The sequence below is a fragment of the Lytechinus variegatus genome, chromosome 2 (assembly GCF_018143015.1).
Source record: "Lytechinus variegatus isolate NC3 chromosome 2, Lvar_3.0, whole genome shotgun sequence".
NCBI classification, from domain to species: Eukaryota; Metazoa; Echinodermata; class Echinoidea; order Temnopleuroida; family Toxopneustidae; genus Lytechinus; species Lytechinus variegatus.
The window spans coordinates 57,503,656-57,526,224 of NC_054741.1; the positions used below are offsets into that span (position 1 = coordinate 57,503,656).

The window sequence follows — 22,569 nt, forward strand, 5'->3', positions numbered from 1 at the left end:
AGTCTTTATCTCCAAAAATGACATTTGACATATTAGCTAACATAATCATCTGCAGTAAGTTATTATGTTGTGTCATTAGTGAAGTATTCTTTGAAAGTTATATTTTTGCATTGGATTGTTCCTTGAAGATAATGATCCTTGCCAGATGGACCCAACCCCCTGTCTGAATGGAGCAACCTGTAATAACTATGGACTTCTATACAACTGCTCCTGTGCTTACGGCTTCCAAGGATTCAATTGTGAAGAAGGTCAGTTAGCTTCTTTGTGTGTTTGGTCCCCACCATTGCTCATCCGTAGACATGTTTAATTTGCATATTTGCACAATAATATTTCCCTTATGATGCCCATTTCCCATTGAACGAACATGTATTTTCTGTTCTATGTCTTAGATTCCATTACTTTTAGGCATGCATAGTTCATACACATGACATGTATGAGTAATATTCCATCAGTCTTTCAAACCTTTCTTGTGGTATGTAGTCAATTGACCTTTTTTACAAGTACTGTAAATTTACCTCATTTATGAACCACTTAGGAGGCACCTCTTTACTTTTATTTGCAGAGTCTCTGATAAAAGCTCTTGTAGGTAATATAAGTCATGGCTCCTAACAGTGGCCTGGGTATTGTTCTTAAGGAGGGGGTTATTGATTTTGTCCACATCCCTTTCAATTGACTTCCTGGGTATTATTGTTATCTTAAGATGGTATATTGCTATTTTTGTGTATAAAGCATAAAGTATTTTGGTGAATATGTAATATCATCCATTATCATCTATATAGAGTGTTTTTAGTGATACATTAAAAACGCATATTTTAGTCAATTGCCTGTACAGTATCAGAGCGAAAAGTGGTACTACTTCCCGAAAAGGACTGAAATCTGACGAATATCCCATAGGCTCCTGTACAAAATTGCCTTTAAATATCAGACCATATTCAACAGTCTAGTGTGCGTGCGCGAATGCTCAAAATATACAATGCGTACAACAATGAAAGCAATGTGATGCGCAGCATAGAGCACAATTACGCTCAATGACGTCATAACGAACTACATGCAAGTCGCATGTCAACGACCAAATTTGATCCTAATGAAGTGATGATGCCATACTGTGATAAGTGACGTGACTTGTTAAATCAAATTTTTCCCTCTAGAGATGATAACAATTATATCGGATGGCTTTATTTCATGGAATACCAAAAATTTTCCACTCGTTAGGCCCAATATTCCATGAATCGCAAACTCTTTTAATATTTCTGGTATTCCTTTCTGAGCCATCCAATGTAATATAATTATCCAATATTATCATTATCTCATATTTGTATCGACAGAGGTGAATCCATGTCGGGATGAACCTTGTTTGAATGGAGGTACTTGTATGAATCTGATAGAGACTTACACCTGTGCCTGTGGGGGATCCTTCATGGGCAGAAACTGTGAAATAGGTGAGTGTTGTCAACTGAAAGAATATAAAACATTATACATACAGCAAGCAGGCATGAATGTGCAAGATTTTGCAAAAGGTAAATGAATGAAGCTATATGCCTAATTGAATAGAGTTTCCTTTTTTTCGCCAAATGTGTAATGTGGACCATTGTAGGGAAAAGAATATTCACTATTTATATTGCATAAAACTTTGTTAGTTATTGAAAATATGAACAGTAATAAATAAAATGTCAGCTATGCGTATTTCTTTCAATTATCTTTAGAGTATGGAATCTGCTATACCTCTGGTGATCCTCACTACAAGACCTTCGATGATCTGAGGCACAACTTTCAAGGAAGCTGTTCCTACGTCCTCACCCAGGATTGCTCTTCTACAAATCCACTCTTCAAAGTGATTGTATCAAATAGAAAGAGATCTCAGACAGCAGCAGTATCATATACATATGATGTTAAAGTCATCCTAAACCAAACGGTTTGTACCCATAAAATTTCATTTTGGTGTCTGAAATTCCCCATTTTCAAATGGTGTAGTTTATTGATTTCTTTATCAGATGTATTTATTTTTCAGGCAAGTGGTTAGAGATTATGGCCCGAATTCTGAAGTCAGGTTTAACTCAAACTCGGGTTTAGAGTTGTGGTTTAAGTATGGGAGGCCAAAAGTATCAAATTTTTTATTAAGTTGTACTTTTCTTATGTTTACTGTGCTCTTTCCTGATTCATCGATGGTGAAGACAATAATCTATTAATACTTCCTAGACAATTTTGAATGATTTAAGAGTCAAATGAGCTGAAATATGATATCTCTACCATTAGTGATTTATGTAACAATTGGCTAGCCATACTTAAACCTGAGTTTAAGTTAAACCTGCTATCAGAATACAGGTCTAAGACTCTATACACCTTAATAATTCTTACATTGAGATATACAAAACAAATATATTTGCACTGGTAAAGAAAAGCGATTACCTGGTCAGGATACTAGTAACTTTATGTGTGGAACTAAGATGGATACTATGACCGGGTAATAACAATTACTATTTAAAGCAGTAAAAAACACAAAGTGTGAAGTGCTATAGAAATTTATCATTTTTTGAATATAAATACACACAAGATTCTTTCCATTATTATTACATCCTAGTGAGATACTTTCCATTTCCCTTTGTTTTTGCTCCACCCTAGTATGCAAAGTCGTATGAACTAGTGAAGAAAAAAATCATCCAAAATCATATATGACTAGTCTAAGGCAGAGGATTTGTGTTGATTCCTCTTGAATGGCAGTTGATTTTCTCCAAACCTTGTCAAAATAGAATAGTAGGGCAATCCCATAAAACATAACTAATTCATCCCATTCCTACCTTACATCATGAACTGCATGATCAGTTGAAATTGAAATTTTTGTTAATGATTAGATAGGACCTTATGGTTGGACCTACATATTTTACAGAATTGCCCAGTAGTGCTGTGGTCCAGAAACTTAATGCTGAAGTTATTTGTACATGTAGGTGTCCTGGTTCAATCCTTGCCGCAAATTCTTGTTCCTTGGGCTTGTGAACCAGGCGGTGGACATGCCTGCTACATTATATTCATTGTGAATATGCAATGTCATTCTTGATTCTATTATCTTATGAAGACTACACTTACTGACTTTATCAATGTACATTTCTTTTTAGGAGATACACCTAGGTCCCAGCCTTGATGTAGATGTAAATGGTGTGATTGTCAGCCTCCCTTCTGAAAGGCCGGGTGTTAGGATTTCAGTTAGTGGCATCTATGTGGTAAGTCAACTAACACAGAAGACTTTCTTACGCTTACTTTATGTCAAAGATCAATACTTCTCTTTTACTGTTTTTGTATACATGTACGTTGATCATTTCTTTTTGAAAATTTATTAACCTTATGTGTGAATGAGCCATTTGATTTGAATGGCCTTGAATATGGGAATTATTGAATATTGATTGTTTTATATCACAGGATTCATACTGGAACTGAAACAATACAAAATCTCCTCCACATAGATCAGTAAGAATATGTAGTAACTTTTATTATGTGATCCCACTGTTGCGTGAAGATTGCTTCCTCTCTTACAAGATATGCAAAGATTGCGTTTTTAGGCTTAGAATTAGGAGTTGTTCTGGGTCACAGGCTTGGGTTTGAAATGCGACATTGTTAGTCAGTGTTAGCAACAGTGTCTATGGGCTTGCATCTTATAAATAATTGATGAATTGTATGATTTTTGTAGCAAGTAGTATCAGATGTTGGTCTATATGTGCGATGGGACGGAGACAGCAGGGCAGAGGTAAAAGTGACATCAGGCTTCAAGAACAATACCTGTGGTCTATGTGGAAACTACAATGGAATAGGTACAGAAGAGGATGAGTTTCTTACACCAACAGGAAACTCAGTGAGTATATCAGGGTTTGTTATATTTCTGCATTGAAGCAAATACATTGTATAAGCACAATATTTCTATTATTTGTTATTATTATCATGTTTATTATCATTCTTGTATTATTACCATTATTATGAATAGTATAATTGTTATTGCTATCATAATTTTGTTAGTTCCTGTACCTATGTTGTCATGATATTTTATTCACAGGGAGCCTCCTAGACCATAATTTATTTAATTTACGATAGGCTTTTACTACTGAATTTGTATATGAATGAAAAGGAATATGTGTACCTTAAAGTGATGACATGTGATGTATTCAAAGAGCTCATCCAGAGCTTATATCGTAATTTTTTCTTGAGCATTATAAGCACCAAAAGCTGGACCTGTGCACTATACATGTATAAGAAGGCACTGTCATTTACGCCTTCATCATTATTGTTACTCTTATTATTACTATTGCAAGTATTATTATAAAAATTCAATACATCACATTCTGTGTGACTTTTGAAGATGATTATTCAAAATGGGATTCTTTGGAAACAACGTTGGGATTCAAGCCTCTATTGGGAATGGTTAGATTCTGACTTTCTTTTTGTTAATTTCCAATCTCCAACGCTAGGTGTCCAATGAAGCAGCATTTGGGAACAGCTGGGAAGCTTACAATGATCCAGAGTGTGTTCCACTTGGAGATGAAATCAACCCATGCCTGAGCGCTAGTGAGTCTGTGGTTCTAGAGGCCCAAAGCAAGTGTGACATCATCCAAAATTCTGAAGGTATGCTAAGTGGCTGTATGTGACACCAGGGGACCTTTTCATGAAAGGACTTGTCAGATGTCCTATCCGACAAGTACTGTTTTATCAAACAGTTACTATGGTAACAGTGACTCTCAGCCAATCATTATCTAGGAAAGTTGTCAGACCTGACAACTTGTTGGATGAAAATGTTGATGAAATGCACCCCAGGACAATTTATTCACCAGATAACATTGAGTGCATGTCTAGTTGTTTCGTCATTTAATCCTGGTATTTCTTGATATCAAAAATTCAATTCCTGACATTCAGAATTGTCATTTGTAAACAAAACAAAATTATTCCTCGTTATCAAGAATCAAATTCTCTAATAGAGTTCAATGATAAAATGGTTTGCCGTCTGCATATCGGCTTATGCAGGGTAAACTGGTCAGGTGTAACACAGAGTTTGGCAAGGGGTATTTTCCTGTTAGTTTTGAAGTGTTATAGAGTTATGTCAAAGCAATTGTTTGAAATATGGGGTCTATGCAGTGGAGATGAACTTCTCTTGGTTGTTGATTAAAATTGACTGTGCGGAGTGAATGCTAGAAGGCTTAAGAGGGGTCGTTCTTCAGTTAGGTACCTGAGTCAGTTTACCTGCAGCATTTTCTCAGGCATCCTTCGTGTTTGTCCAGTTCCAGTCCTCCAATTTCTGAACTGAAAAAAAATGAATGAGGTAGAGTCCCCTTCAATGGATGTGACTTTTTCTAAGTGAGAAGAATGTGTTTAAGTATGCCAGAGACAACTCCGAACTTGGTGTCTTGAAAGTTGACAAGAAAGGACTAAATTTTCTTTCGCTGGACATTTAGACTTTAGGTACTTACAATAACTCTTTGACACATTAAGCATTAGCTGTTATTATGAATCCTGTCCAAGTATTTTCTGATGTAATCTTAAAGTATCTTCATAGACAACAAATGGCAGATTGTTAAAAACAGCTCTGAAATCCCTCACAAGGCAAAGTCTAGAATTTTCTGAGGTACCCTAAACTCAATTTCTTACTTTTTGTTATTTTGTTGTTCATAGGTCTTTCAGATTGCTATGCTGTATTGGAACCTACCCCATACTTTAGAGACTGTGTCTATGATGTCTGTGCGTCACCAGAAGATGGCGATACTGCACTTTGTAATGCAATGGCATCATACACTCAAGCATGCAGATACTTTTATGTGGACATTCCTTCATGGAGGAATGCAACTCTCTGTCGTAAGAACCATGAGAATTTACATTTTAAAAGTTTATCATGTCAGCCTTCTTCATTGTTTTTACCTATTGTTTACAATATATTTACTGTTTAGGTGAGTTACGCTAATGATTGAATTACAAAAGCGACCAATAATATCCCTGTGAAATTGTGGGATGAGTGTTTTGTGAAAAGCAATTGATATCTATGTTATTGATGATAAATTGAATGATCATTCGCTGAATTTTAGCAAGTGGATGCAAATTGTCTTGATAGGAGAAGTATACTAGCAACTGTTTTTCATGGGACTTGCCAATATTTCTTGAAGATTCATATTTCAAGACCAAGATTTTCTCAAAAGCTACCAGAAAGGAGAACCTCAGACTAATGAGATATAAAATGTCACATCAGTCCAATCCTTTCATATGATGACATACATTATTCTAACACATCATACCGTGAAAATATCTTATAATTCAGAAATTTTGCCATAAATTTACCCTGCCTTTATTTGAAAAGTTATGTAATTTAACATTTTACTTTTTTCTTTGCCCGGTAGTCCATCTATTCCCATTTACCCGTTCACACTTTTAACTCTCGAACTAGACTTTTTTTTCAGGGAAGATCTGGTTGGGATATGCAATCGGTTCATCCCGTGTAATATTTGCAATATTCCCTCTTAATCTTTCCTCACCAGCCTTGACCTGCCCATCAAACAGCACCTATGGCAATTGCATCTCTGCCTGTCCTCGCACCTGTTGGGATTACCAAGACCCTGATCGCACCTGTTACGACCTATGTGTTGAAGGTTGTGCCTGTGATGAAGGGTTTGTCCTAGAGGACCTTCGGTGTATTCCAGAGAGCGAGTGCGGATGCGTCACAGATGGATTATATCTCACAGTAAGATTGTCTTGTATTAGAAAAATATTCTTTGGGATTTAAGTTTCCCCACTTTAAACAAAAATCAGCCTGTTGCCTGCTGAAACTGACCGATCCCAGTACAAATCTATCCTAGATAGAGATTTCAGCAGTAAACATGCTGAATTCCTTGCTTCTCTCTTGTGACAGGCATTCTTGAATATTTCAAATTATACATCGAGTGCACTTTTAATTTGATAAAATAATAATAAGCAGTTCCTAGAGACACATGATACCATATAAATGGTAATAATAAACAGTTCTTAGAGACACATAATACCATATAATTAGTCTCCTTGTTTTTGTTGAAAAATAACAGTATGGTGCCATCAATCTGCTTTTAATCTCATCTATCACAGCTAAATATAAGAAAATAGGGAAAAGCTTTTAAATTTGATGATGATGGTGATTGCTCACACTCTCATACTCATATATTTGTCTCTCCCCCGTCTTGTCATCGTCTCTCTAACTTAACTAGGTTGGCAGTAATCTTTTGACTCCAGACTGTTCAGAATACTGTGAGTGTAACCCTGGTGGTAGTATCAACTGCACCCAGGTATCCTGCGATCCCAATGCATCTTGTGGAGTGGTGGATGGGCAGACACGCTGCATATGCAATGCTGGCTACGATTCTGTTGGCTATGGATTCACCTGCCTCGGTATGTGAATATCTTCATCTCTGCATGTAGTAGTGTTAATTGCTCAGTATAACCATACAGGTCATGGGTCAGATCAAGTATACAGATGGGCCAGAAAATCTTGCTTTGAGTGGGATTAGTGAGGATAAATATGAGGAAACACTGTGTGAACAATCTGAAAATATAGTTTTAACCCATTGGAAACTAAATCATTTTGCTATAGCACATTTTTTCAGACGCCAGCTCTATATATGAGGCTATTAAAGTATCCAACGGGTTAAGAAAAAAGAGTACTATAGGAGCTTACTAGTACAGTGTTGAAGTGTTGTGGTACAGTATGATTACTATAGTTAAACCATATGGCACAGATAGAAATAAATGACTCTACAGTTGCTCTTATGACAGTATCTTTCTGCATCATTTCATCAAATGTATGGAGCTCAGATTACAATCAGATATCAGATTGTATCTCAGTGTATTGGCTCAACGTTGCTTAAATTAATTCACAAAATATTGACAAATTGCAATAAGCACTGAATCAATTAGAAAACTTACATGTAATTAAGCAATTCATACAAATTTTCTGGGACCAAAGCATACTCGAACCTTAACCCTTGTCAAAGTTTTTTTTTCTACATGGTTTATATGAATATTTTCTGTACAATTAAGAATGTGTATCCATGTAAAACAATTTACTGAAGTTCAGAAGAGTCTGATGTATAGCCATTTTTAGTGATCATAATTGATAATTACATGTAATTCATATTGTATTCTATCATTTTTTGTATAATTTTGTCCATGTTATTTAATGTTCACTTGAATTTTACTCTTATTTTTTTATGAATTTATTTTTGTACCTCAAGAAATTGACAAGTGTATACATTCATCGACAAACAAAATAAATGAATTGAAATGAAATTATTTTGATGGATTCAGATATCGACGAATGCGAAAGCAGCCCTTGTGCAAACGGGACCTGCATCGATGAAGTCAATGGCTATACCTGTGACTGCACACCAGGCTGGACGGGTAAACTCTGCGCTCAGAAGGATGAATGCTACTCAGACCCCTGTCAAAATGGAGCTACTTGCAGGGATGGTGTGGATAGGTTCACATGCATTTGTGCTCCAGGCTGGACAGATGAATTTTGTGGAACAGGTGAGTGTATCTCTTTATCACTTTCGATTGAAAATTTATTGAGATGGATATCATTTACTTGTAAAGTGCAAAGTTTCTCTTCTTCCTTTATTTTATTTTTGAGTGTTGAATATATAGTACAGTGTACTACAGGTACATAGTAAAGGGTTATTCATCAAGTGAAATGCTCACAGCATGGAATATCACTTAAATATTTTGTGTAGAAAAGAAAATTCAGTTTGTAACATTTGTGTTCAGCTCCAGGGACCAGTTTGCATGAAAATAAAGTTGCTATCAAGTTGATTTTTAGCAATGAGGAATACTGTATGAAATCAGGATTATTTCTTTAAGTTGCATTCAAACATACCCTTTTCTGTGATGTGTAAATTACAAAATAAACTGTCAGTGGGATGTTAGTCATGATACTGTCATGTATCTTTGCACATTATTTGTTAACACCTTTCCTTTTTTTCTTTTTTCTAGACATTAATGAATGTGCAGGCGACCCTTGTGCCAATGGTGGAATCTGTATTGATAAACTCGCTGCCTATGAATGTAATTGTACTGTAGGATGGGAAGGACAAAACTGTGAAATAGGTAAGTCACAACCAAAACTTTACTTCTGTTCATGCTACATGTTGAACTTAATATCCATGCACAAGGTTATTTTCCAGCTCGTAGGGGCCTTTTATGGCTAGATGTCATTTATGTCTTGTTTGTAGTGCATCTGAATTATGTTATAATCGGTTGAAGTGCTACTTGGATGTGAGGAAACAGGCTGATGAACTATTAGTTGTGAACAGCTCCATTTTTTTGGCTGTGTTTCATGAGGACAATGATCATCAATGTAAAATTAAGTATGTTATTGATTATATTAGGATTTTTTAAAACTCTGTTCATAATAATTCATCAAGTTTCCTGAAAAGATATCAATCATGTCAATCATGTCAATCATGTCAGTTCCATTTCACTTACTGTTTACCTGAATATATAAAAAGTTTTCATAAATTTGTAATCTGCTTACGATACATTGTTGCAACGATAATGCAATATCTCTTTTCTTTTACTGCAATGATTTGTTGAAATACAAGATGTACTTATTTATTGTTGATTAATTCAATTTAATTTCTTTCCTTCATTCATTCTGTAATTCATTCATTCATCACTTCTGTAATCATTCTTTTTTTCTTTCTTTCATTCATTCATTCATTCATTCATGCATGCATTCATTCATTTATTCATTCACTTTTACATTCATTCATTCATTCTTAAGTTGATTGATTTATTAATTCATTCTTTCATTATTGACAGATATTAATGAGTGTGCCAGCATTCCATGTTTGAACGGAGGTACTTGCTTTGAATTTATTGGATTCTACCGGTGTTCATGCCCATCTATTTACTCTGGAGATAGATGTGAAATAGGCAAGTACCTTGTTACTCTTTTTTTGTCCTTTCATGTTATCTCGTAATTTTCGAACAATTTCTTTTCATAAAGATTACAAGTAACTAGACTTTGTACTTCCAATTCTGGCATGTGTCTCCATTTTTTGTGTGTCTAAACACTTTTGAAGTGGATGCCAACTAACAAATATGTGATTCTGGTCAGAAAGACTTTATAGATAGCTCATGGACTTTACTTTCATATGACGTGAAAAGGTAAGCAAAAATGTACATGCTTGAGTGAGTTCTGCTGACTTTGCAAAGGGTATGAAAATGAGGTTGTGCGGAATTTCCTTTCCAGTTTTTGTCTCGCCTGCGAAGCAGAGTGAGACTATAGGCGCCGCTTTTCCGACGGCGGCGGCGGCGTCAACATCAAATCTTAACCTGAGGTTAAGTTTTTGAAATGACATCATAACTTAGAAAGTATATGGACCTAGTTCATGAAACTTGGCCATAAGGTTAATCAAGTATTACTGAACATCCTATTAGAGTTTCATGTCACATGACCAAGGTCAAAGGTCATTTAGGGTCAATGAACTTAGACCATGTTGGAGGAATCAACATCGAAATCTTAACCTGAGGTTAAGTTTTTGAAATGTCATCATAACTTAGAAAATATATGGACCTAGTTCATGAAACTTGGACATAAGGTTAATCAATTATCACAGAACATCCTGCGTGAGTTTTATGTCACATGACCAAGGTCAAAGGTCATTTAGGGTCAATGAACTTTGGCCGAATTGGGGGTATCTGTTGAATTCCCATCATAACTTTGAAAGTTTATGGATCTTATTCATGAAACATGGACATAATAGTAATCAAGCAACACTGAACATTTTGTGCAAGTTTCAGGTCTCATGATTAAGGTCAAAGGTCATTTAGGGTCAATGAACTTTGGCCGATTTGGGGGTATCTGTTGAATGACCATCATAACTTTGAAAATTTATTGGTCTAGTTCGTTAACTCTTCATGCGTTACGTTTGCATTATTGCACATCCGTAGGCGTGTTTCGTTCGCATTTTTGCACAACCACACATTTCCCATAGACGTCCCCTGTCCCATTGTTTTTCGAACAATTGCATGCCCCGGTGCGAGCCTAGCTACAATGTATAGCTTGGCTTTTTTGTATACCGTACATGTGTACCGATCGATCGATCGCGCGTGAGACATTAGTTTAGCGTTTGACGGATTATCGCAGTTTACAAATTACAGAATCTTTGAGTTATCCCCAAAAATCAATACATCCTGATCACAGCCAGGAAGTTCATTGAAAAAGGAGAGGAGAAAATCAATAAAATCCTCCTCATAAACAATACCATGGCCAGGTTTATTGTTAGAAATCTGTGACTCATGGCACGAATGTGAATGAGAGGAAATCACTGCTAACATAATGCAACACACGGTGGGTTTACAGGTGAACGCATGAAGAGTTAAACTTGGACATTAGAGTAATCAAGTATCACTGAACATCCTGTGCGCATTTCACGTCACATGACCAAGGTCAAAGGCCAATGAATTTTGGCCGAATTGGGTGTAACTGTTGAATTACCATCATAACTTTGAAAGTTTATGGATCTGATTCATGAATCTTGGACATAAGAGTAATCAAGTATCATTGAACATCCTGTACGAGTTTCAAGTCACATGATCAAGGTCAAAGGTCATGTAAGGCCAATGAGCTTTGGCCATGTTGGTTTTTTTTGTTGAATAACCATCATATCTCTGTAAGTTTATTGGTCTAGTTCATAAAAAGTGGACGTGAGAGTAACCATGTATCACTGAACATCTTGTGCGAGTTAGAGTAGTTTTCAAAGTCAGCACTGCTGCTATATTGAACTGCGTGATGCAGGTGAGACGGCCAGAGGCATTCCACTTGTTGAGAGAATGCAAAACTGAGATTGCTGTGATAAATTTACATGTATGATCAATTATGATTGTTTGGGTTTGCTTTGTGAATTTATTCTTTAGTGAATAAACATTTTAGGCATGAGTTAACAATTTCACGTATTATTGTAGCATTGTAACCTTCCTTGGTACATGTAGACCCTGTGTTCATGTGAGTCAGGATTGTGCGATGGTACATGTAGGTTTCCACTTTGCAGGGGAGATGAGGTAGGGTAGGACCAGTCCTGGAATTTACATGATAGGACTTTTGTGAGAGGATGGGATAAGAGTGAAGAGGTCATTATTGCCCTTACCCCCATTACTCTCTCTCTCTCTTTATCCCCATCCTCATCTCTCCCCCTCTCCTCTCTCCCTAATTTCCAATTTGAGCAAGCACATATTTTGACAACTCACAGACATTGGTCTCCACTCCAAGATATCCTTTTCCATACCCATTGCCCTGAAGAATAATAAAGGAAGATCATCTGGATATTTTGGAGTGCAGGCAAATTTATGTGAGTTGTTAAGATTAGCACTACTAACACACCAATGAACGGAGAGAGAGATGGTTGCATAGTGTCTTTGATCATTATCCCTTTTATCCGTAAGGCCCTGATCCACTCAACAAATGTCTATCTCTCCTCTCATGCAAAATTTGCCATTTGATATTTAAAAATCATCTGCACTGTTGTATTTTTGTCTTTTTAAAATCTGTCTTGGATTTTTTTAAATTTCATTTTCATTCAAATCTTGCTTTTTTTCATGTGAATAAGGACCCAAGATCACCTCTTGGCAGAATTGAACATGGGTTATTGTTCCCATAAGTCTATCGTGTATGTAATTTTCAGTCAAGAGAACTTGCATGGTGTTGAGTACCGTACATATAATGGGAGTAAGTGAAATTACCTTTTCGTTGGAAAAAATGATTGTCTTCAAGAAAAGTGAATATTATGTTTTTTTGTTAATTTATATCATGCAATCTGCTTTTTAAACTCTTTTTAATGTACAGATACATCGCCCTGTGCAGAAGACCCTTGCTTGAATGGTGGAACGTGTGTTGGGTTGAGTACGGCAGTCTACAAGTGCAACTGCATTGCTGGTTATGTAGGAGAAAACTGTGAAGTGGGTAAGTGAAATATGCATAATTGGCAATTTATTTCATAGTGGAAATTCTGACTGCAATGACATGACAACACAATGGTTCCAAGTTCTACTACACCACTAGTACTTTTTTATTACAATAAATGCTACCACTGCAACAAAAACAACACGGTGTATAGTTATACTAGTAGTAATAACAATGATACTAGTAGTAGTAGTAGTAGTAGTAGTAGTAGTAGTAGTAGTAGTAGTAGTAGTAGTAGTAGTAGTAGTAGTAGTAGTAGTAGTAGTAGTAGTAGTAGTAGTAGTAGTAGTAGTAGTAATATCGGTAGTAGTGGTAACAGTGGTAATAGTAGTGGTAGCAGCAGTGAAGTAGCAGTAGTAGAAGCAGTAATAACAATATTAAAAGTGGTGGTGATAGAAGTAGAAGAAGTAGTAGTAGTCTTTGTAGTGGTAGTAGTATTTAATACTACTGCTACTGCTTTTACTTCTTCTAACAATACTACTTCCACTTCTTTCCCTACTTTTACTACTATTCTCCTCCTCCTACTACTAGTACTTATACAGCTACTACTGCTACTGCTGCAATTAGTACTACTACTAGACTTTCTACTCTTAACTAAGGTACTGTTTCTGAAGGGATTGGAAATGCAGAACTTTTATTAAGTATAGACTATTAGGGGTTTATACTATATAGTGAGGTCAGTTGTCCCCAGCTGGAACCATTGATTTCATTTCATTTATTTATTTCACCACGGTTGAAAGCCCATTCAGCATAGCCGTTTTTCAAAGGGGATGTGATACAATATACAATATTCAATACACAAAAATGATCATAGTTTTTTTAAGCAAACAAAGTAATTCGTTTAAAAAAATAACAATAACACATAGACACAAACAACTAAATTGGATAAATTAACATTACAAAGTGCAAGTTGGATATAAATTATAAAAATTCATTTATCCTGCACTTAGGTATACAACTAAAAATATAAAAAATTTTATTCCTTATTCCCCTCTTATGTTTCCCCTCCCTTCCCAAGTGAAATCATTATATAAATCTCAATCAATATGTCTGATTAAAGCTTTAATCAAAGCACATTCGTAATGGTAGCTTCATTTAAATGGAGTCTTAATAGTTGTGATCTGAAGCTGAAGGTGGACCTTATTCCTTTCAAGTCATTTGTAAGATTATTCCAGGCAATTGCACCTCTATATTCTAATCGCCTTTTCCCATAATTTGTTTTTACTTTGGGGATGCAAAGACTTTAATCCGATTGCGGGTTCTATAGTAATATATTTGTTAATTAAATCATCTACTTATATATTCTGGAACAGCTCCATACAAAATTTTGTGAATTAGCATTATCTTTCTCATTCTAAGTCTTTCAGTGACTTTGTCAATTTTTAATTGACGATGAGTCAATTGATTGATGAGTCAGACAGGTTTGTAAATCAAGGAAATTAACACTGTACCAGGGGAATGTGTTCTCCAAGTAAGCAAAATCCAATTTACCTCTTGTCACCATGAGGCTTAGCAGACACCTTGTAGCCCCACACAGTGTTGGCTCTAACTAGCTGTTTACAGTTAGAAAGCTTTGAATTGTGTTGAATTGAATTTGAATTGCCCCAACACAATAGAGGCCAGAACTGTTCATCTCCTGTTAGATTTCTTTAGGCCATGTGCAGCCTACCGTGAACCCTGACATGATTATATCATATGTAAAATACTATGACCAACAGTGCCTACATTTACTTCACCAGATACCTTCCCTGTGGGCATTTGACTGAGACCTCTCTGTGGGTCACTCTGTTGGTTTTTGTCTCACCTGCGAAGCAAAGTGAGACTATAGGCGCCGCTTTTCCGACGGCGGCGGCGGCGGCGTCAACATCAAATCTTAACCTGAGGTTAAGTTTTTGAAATGATGTCATAACTTAGAAAGTATATGGACCTAGTTCATAAAACTTGGCCATAAGGTTAATCAAGTATTACTGAACATCCTATTAGAGTTTCATGTCACATGACCAAGGTCAAAGGTCATTTAGGGTCAATGAACTTAGACCATGTTGGAGGAATCAACATCGAAATCTTAACCTGAGGTTAAGTTTTTGAAATGTCATCATAACTTAGAAAATATATGGACCTAGTTCATGAAACTTGGACATAAGGTTAATCAAGTATCACTGAACATCCTGCATGAGTTTCACGTCACATGACCAAGGTCAAAGGTCATTTAGGGTCAATGAACTTTGGCCGAATGGGGGATATCTGTTGAATTCCCATCATAACTTTGAAAGTTTATGGATCTGATTAATGAAACTTGGACATAATAGTAATCAAGCATCACTGAACATTTTGTGCAAGTTTCAGGTCTCATGATTAAGGTCAAAGGTCATTTAGGGTCAATGAACTTTGGCCGAATCGGGGGTATCTGTTGAATTACCATCATAACTTTGAAAGTTTATTGGTCTAGTTCATTGAACTTGGACATTAGAGTAATCAAGTATCACTGAACATCCTGTGCTCATTTCAGGTCACATGACCAAGGTCAAAGGTCAATGAACTTTGGCCGAATTGGGTGTATCTGTTGAATTACCATCATAACTTTGAATATTTATGGATCTGATTCATGAAACTTGTACATAAGAGTAATCAAGTATCACTGAACATCCTGTTCGAGTTTCAGGTCACATGATCAAGGTCAAAGGTCATGTAAGGTCAATGAACTTTGGCCATGTTGGGGTTTTTCGTTGAATAACCACCATCATATCTCTGTAAGTTTATTGGTCTAGTTCATAAAAAGTGGTCTAGTTCATTAAACTTGGACATAAGAGTAACCATGTATCACTGAACATCTTGTGCGAGTTAGAGTAGTATTCATAGTCAGCACTGCTGCTATATTGAACCGCGTGATGCAGGTGAGACGGCCAGAGGCATTCCACTTGTTTTTTTTAAGTAATCATTTTTCCTGATGAAAGTATTTTCAATTCCCTACAGTAATCTAGACTGATATTGTTTGTTAGATATTAAATCTCCTCTTGATGCATGATAGTTGCTGAAATATTTCTTTTTTTTCATTTTCAGATGTGAATGAATGTTTCAATGACCCCTGTCTAAATGGGGGTACTTGCAATGATCTGGTTGACATGTATCAGTGTGAGTGTGTCATCGGATTCGCTGGTGTCAACTGTGAAGAAGGTCTGTAATATACCTTATTGAGCTCTTACTTTGATTCACTTTTGATTTACAAATCTCTCGGAAAGAATGTCACAGTGCATGAAAATCATGTCTTGGCCATCCTTTGGTCCACAGCCCCACATTCTGCCTGCTGAATCCATGCTCAGTTGCCAAGCAACTCCCGAACCAAATGTAAAGCAGATTACACACTATCGTGTTATGGATGTTAATGTTAAAGATGTTAAACTCATTTTGTTTTATTCAGGAAAAAGCATCACTGTCCACCATACATGGATGCAGTTTGGTGGTGATCCATTGATTTTATTGTCCAGACATTGTATCAAGGAAACCTCGTAAAGATCACAAGCCTACTGGTCATAAGATGATTAAGATTATGACTTTTTTTGAAGTGACCTCTTGCTCCTATACGTTGTATATTTTATCAAACTCTGATTTTTGTAGAATTGCTTTTAATTGTAAAACCCATGTCAAACGAATGAAAATGTCATATAGGATAAAGTCCTGAGTGTTCTACTCTACAGTGCAGAAATCAGAAAAAAAATCACTGTATCGGGAAGAACACAGAAATTTGATGTAGAAAACAGATTGTAATTAATTTGGATTAGACATTTATCGTATGTCTTCTGAGTAGTCAAAACAGAAGAGTTTTATGCAGAAGAAAATACATTGCCACCATAATGAATGCATGAAGCTACATTGAAATTCACTCCATGTATATTACTGAGTTAATCAAAACATATATCGACTACTTTCAGATGATCGCCCTCAACTGGAGATCGTCCGAATCTGGAGCGATGCTATCACCGTCTACTGGACTGTGCTCATCGAGGTCGAGTGGTTCAGGTTTGAGTATCGGAAGGCTAACGATTCAGAGTGGATCACTAGTGACCTTATGAGCGGAGAAAGACGTCTGTACAGTCTTATTGGTCTTGAGAGTGAGACCATCTATGAACTGCAGCTTGTGATGAGGAGGGCTGTAGGGGGGAGCGTGGCCACCACTGTACCGATCACAGTTGTGACTTGTCAAAGAGGTTTCAGTGGGGAAAACTGTTCCCAAGGTAAGTGCATTAAAAATTCTTATTTTTGCTTGAAAGCACATATTTAAAATGGGGGAAATGATTCATGAGACACAGTGTGAGGCGCCACTTACTTATCAAAACAAGATCTCAAAAGTTTAGAGAGAGAGAGCCATGTTAGATATTAGGTTCAATACGAAATGCTCTTTTCAAACTGCGTAAAAATAGGAGGCTATTTCATAGCAAATTCATAACAAATTTACACTTGACTGATGACCCTTTCTTGTACTAATAGAGATAAACCCTCATCAAATCTTCACAAATGTCAAACTTGCATTCAGATGGTTGTTAACATTAAGAATTCGGAGCTAAGGAGATGAGATTTCAAATTACCATTACTTACAATCATCTTTGAAACACCACCCCAGAAGGATATAGCCACTGCCTGTTTTTTGTTTTGATTGATACTGGTGATATACAGTGTCGGATTATATCAGTAGATGTGGGTCCCGGGGCCGTTTCATAAGGCTGTTCGTAAGTTAAGAGCGACTTTAAGAACGACTCGTGAACCTTTCTTACACGCTAAACCATCGCCAATGGTGTATATCGTTTACCAAATGAAAGGATCACAAGTCGTTCTTAAAGTCGTTCTTAACTTACGAACAGCTTAATGAAACACCCACCTGTTATTATTATAAATAAATATATCTCTCTTGCTTCCAGCTTCTATTGGTTTTCCTACAATAAAGTTTATAGGATGCATGTGAAGTATGAACGTGTCAGTTTGGGGAAAATAAGATAAAAAGTGAAAACTTGTGAAAGGTATTGTAATTGTTTATGTATTCTTCTCCTTATTTGTTACAACGTACATTAAATGTATATTTGCATATGCAGTAATGTTTATATATATTTGTAACAATGTTTGAAAACCTAGATGCAACAGACCTGCCATTCAACATACAAATCCAGACAGCTCGGACCAACTCTCTCACGGTGACTTGGGATGCGGACTTCACCCCTCCCACCAACAACCGGATCCAGCTCCAGTATCGACGCTATGGAACCACCACCTGGATACCCGGACCAAGGGTTGTCGATGTCTCCCAGGGCATAGCCGATATTCCTTCCCTGAGAGGAAACGAGTACTACGAGGTCAGGATCTATGTAGGAGATCTGGACATACAGCTTTTTAATTACTCCTTGGTTAACAGGTTCTATACGTGTGAGCCCAACCGGGTTGGACCAAACTGTGAAAATGGTGGGTAACTGTGTTGTCTTAGTAGGTGGTTTCAAATTTGGTGTTGATGCTGGTGTTGGTATAGAAAACAAAATGGATTGCCATCCCTAAGTCCAGCATCTAATCTGTGTTTACAAGAATGAGCTAAATCACATTGATAAAGCCAAACTTTGTGAGATTTGTTCCAAAATCAGCTTTATTTTAGAGTAATGCTGTGAAAATGATCATCCATTTTGCTGATTTAAAGGTCAAGTCCACCTCAGAAAATTTTTGATTTGAATCAATAGAGAAAAATCAGACAAGCACAATGCTGAAAATTTCATCAAAATCGGATGTAAAATAAGAAAGTTATGACATTTCAAAGTTTCGCTTATTTTCAACAAAATAGTTATACGAATGAGCCAGTTACATCCAAATGAGAGAGTGGATGATGTCACTCACTCACTATTTCTTTTGTTTTATTGTTTTAATTATACAATATTTCAATTTTCTACGAATTTGACGATTAGGACCTCCTTGTCTGAAGCACAAAATGTTAAAATAATGGAATTCCACATGTTCAGTGAGGAGTGAAACTTCATTTCACATGACAATGACGAGAAAATAAAAATATTTCATATTTCATAAAATAAAATACAAAAGCAATAGTGAGTGAGTGATGTCATCAACTCTCTCATTTGGATGCAACTGGCTCGTTCATATAACTATTTTGTTGAAAATAAGCGAAACTTTAAAATGCTATAACTTTCTTATTTTACATCCGATTTTGTTGAAATTTTCAGTGTTATGCTTGTTGAAATTTCCTCTTTTTATTCAAATCAAGTTTTTGTTGGGGTGGACTTGTCCTTTAAGTTACCAAAAATGCATCCTCCAATTAGACTCCTTTGCACAGTTATAGATGAATCATGGGGGGATACGGATAAAACCTATGTGAAATCTTGAGCTTCTGATGTGAGAAGAACAACCCAACTACATCCAAACAAAATAATGACATACTTTAGATGGGCTACCATTCAGTAATGAGACTCAAATCTATTGGATTTTTATAACAAACTCTAACCCTATATCCGACTGATTTCATAATTTTTTGTTTATTGTCACCCTTTCCTCTTGGTGATGAATTTTCTCTTTCTAATGACTTTCTGTCCATTACCTATAAATGTATTTTTTTTCCAAGGATAGAATCAGATTCATCACTTAGAAAAAAAATCCTGTAAAATTTTATTCAAATGATATTTCATTGTCTTTTACAGAATACCGGATCTGTACTATTTGGGGAGATCCCCACTACATCACCTTTGATCAAGTCTCGTACAACTACCAGGGAGACTGCGAATACACCCTGGTAACCGATGACTGCATGGCCTCAGAGAACCCTGGCACCTTACCGAGCTTCCATCTGTGGAGTGACAATGTGAAGCGTTTGCCCTCGGACAGGGTGGCTTACCTTCGAGAGATCGGGCTGGAGCTGGATGGGACGTTGTTTACTGTTGAGAGAGACCATGTCCTTAGGATTGATGGAATCAACGTGACACCCCCACTGAGGTCTGGACAGGTGTTTATTTTCTACACCGGATCACATACAGTAAGTATCTTTTGAAGACCCTTGTTTACTTTAGTCCCATGTCATCATATCTACATTTGTGTGTAGAATTGGGTTTCAATATGTTGGAGTGAATATTGATGATGTATAAAAATGTTATAAGCTTTAACCCATTAGAGATTGAGCAGTTATATATTGTCGCTGGTGCTGTTAAAACCTTGTATCTCACATATTTAGAATACTGAGAGCAGCTCATAAAAAGCTTTATGATGTGGAAATAGTAGCAACATCAATTACCTAATTCCTGGAGATAATTCTTTATAAGCAAAACAACATTGTCGTAACTCTGAAACATAACTTTTCTCTAGCTGTCCTGTTTACGTCTTGACGTATAGAATTTAAACATCTCTTATGATATTTTGGCTATGATCTACAAATAGTAGCTATGTCACAAGGCTTCCTTTATAAGGTAAACCTTTAATGCACTGGCAATATCTCTGTATATTTCAATACAAAAGCAACAGTTTGAGCTATATCGATCTTATTTTAGAGCTGGCATGTTTATTAGTTTGGATTAATCTTCATCATTTTACTTTTATTTCACTTACCTGGGCTCCCAATACTTGCGATAGATTCAAATCAAACTCAAACCAACATTGATCTATAATTATGTCGTTAAATGATATGAATTTCAGATCAGAGGTGCACTTTGAATCTATTGTAACTCTTTGTAAGGCAGCGTCCTGTGCTTAATAGCATGTTATTTGGAAAAAAAGAAGTTATTTTACTCTTCTTTTTCTTTGAAAGATCATTGCAACTGACTTTGGACTACGCATAAAATATGATGGAGGGTTTAGAGCTGAAATTACACTTCCAGATACATACAAGAACATTACTTGCGGTCTGTGTGGTACATATGATGACCTGCAGGATAATGAGTATACTAAGAAAAATGGTCTGGTGGTAAGTAATTTGCGAATATAACTTCTTTACTTTTATTAAGCTAAATTTATTTTTTTAGTGGTTGTACCTGATGAATTCAAGCCTCCTAAATAGAATACTTTTATCTGTTTGAAGCCTGCCTATAGTGTCGGTAAATATTAAATAGCCTGATTTGTATTTGACTCTTATTCTGCAAATGCAGGGAGCATTATTTTCTAAATCACTGATAAATTCTTTGAATTGAACTGATTTAACTATCCTTGTGTCTCTTTGGTAAATATATACAGTATATATTGTTGTTTCTATGTATATGTTTGTTTCTTACTTGTTATTCTGTCTTGCTTTTTTTTTCTATTTACACTCATGTTTTTTAATGTGAATTTCGGAGGATAAATAAATACAAAATACAAATACAAATCTGTCAAGGCTTTGCACTCCTTTTCAATGACCTCTTTATGATTGCTATCATGTATCTTCATAAAGTCTGTTATGAAACTTTTCTTAAAGATTTAATCATAAATTAAAAAGTCATATGTAGATATCCCTCTCCAATTCTGTGTTTAATTAAAAGAACATGACTTATCCAGGATGGTTTCCATAAAGCTGTTCATAAAGTTACACTGGTCAGGGACATACTCGTAGGTGCTAAGTCAGCTACATGCGTATATATCGTTTAGCACAAAAAAGGGTCACAAGTTGTGTGGAGAGTCATTCACAACTTACAAACAGCTTTGTGTAATTAATGCCCTGGGGCTCTAAGCCTAAACTTCTGTACTGTTCACATACCAAAACAATAACCAACAAAAACAAACAACTGAAATAACAGATTTAAAATCTTTTCGCAACATGTGTTTTATGATAGTATTTCATTTTTATCCCACGATTAACTCAAACTTTGAAAATTATTTATCTCTAGATTTACAGAATTATATGCAACTTTATAGTTTTTTTTCAGTTTCTGTTACATGTATAAGGGGAAGATCATTACGGGTTTGATTTACTTATATATAAATACTATATATCACTTTCTGTAGGTGACATCTGCCCGTGAGTTTGCCAATAGTTGGACTCGATCAGATTGTGATATTCCATTACAAGATGATACTCCATGCTTGGATGATGGAACAAGGACTCAGGCAGAGGAACTCTGTAGCATTCTTATCGATGAAGGTGGTGAGTTGTAAATGAAAACAGCAAGATTTTCATTATTTATTGAATTGATTAAACTCACAATTGTATTTGTCCAGGGCCCCATCTTACAAAGAGATACTCTTGATCCAATCAATCTCAACTGTATGGAAATCCATCCATACCATAATATTTTTTCTACAGGAAATTAGCACATTCTCCTTAGTAAACAAAGAGAATCACACTGAATTTTCTGGATAATGCTAAATGTATGCATATACATCATATCGAGAAAATAATTTGAACAAACATACATTTTAGATGCTGATGTTGCTGGCCGTCCATATATAGTTGTGGTTGATTGGATCAATCGTAACTCTTTGTAAGACGGGGCCCAGACTTAAAAGGGATGAATTGACTTAAAAGGAATGAAACCTTTGGAATAAGTAGGCTTTCGTCCAAACAGAAAAATCAAAGAAATAGATCAATGAAAGTTTGAGAAAAATCGGACAAACAATGAGAAAGTTATGAGCATTTGAATATTGCAATCACTAATGCTACGGAGATCCTCCCATTGACA

At 35.9% G+C, this 22,569-nt stretch overlaps 1 protein-coding gene across 1 annotated transcript; it reads left to right on the forward strand.

Moving 5' to 3' along the window:
• The first annotated feature begins 145 nt into the window (after positions 1-145).
• LOC121406880 (neurogenic locus notch homolog protein 1-like) lies at positions 146-22,045 on the forward strand. Its single transcript, XM_041597752.1, has 19 exons — positions 146-248; positions 1,326-1,439; positions 1,704-1,912; positions 3,111-3,215; positions 3,680-3,841; positions 4,452-4,605; positions 5,647-5,826; positions 6,501-6,703; positions 7,200-7,380; positions 8,296-8,517; positions 8,980-9,093; positions 9,808-9,921; positions 12,833-12,949; positions 16,010-16,123; positions 16,879-17,181; positions 18,074-18,397; positions 19,630-19,961; positions 20,727-20,882; positions 21,896-22,045. Exons 1-19 carry the CDS (start codon positions 146-148, stop codon positions 22,043-22,045), a joined length of 3,357 nt encoding a protein of 1,118 aa, XP_041453686.1.
• The last annotated feature ends 524 nt before the right edge of the window (positions 22,046-22,569 follow it).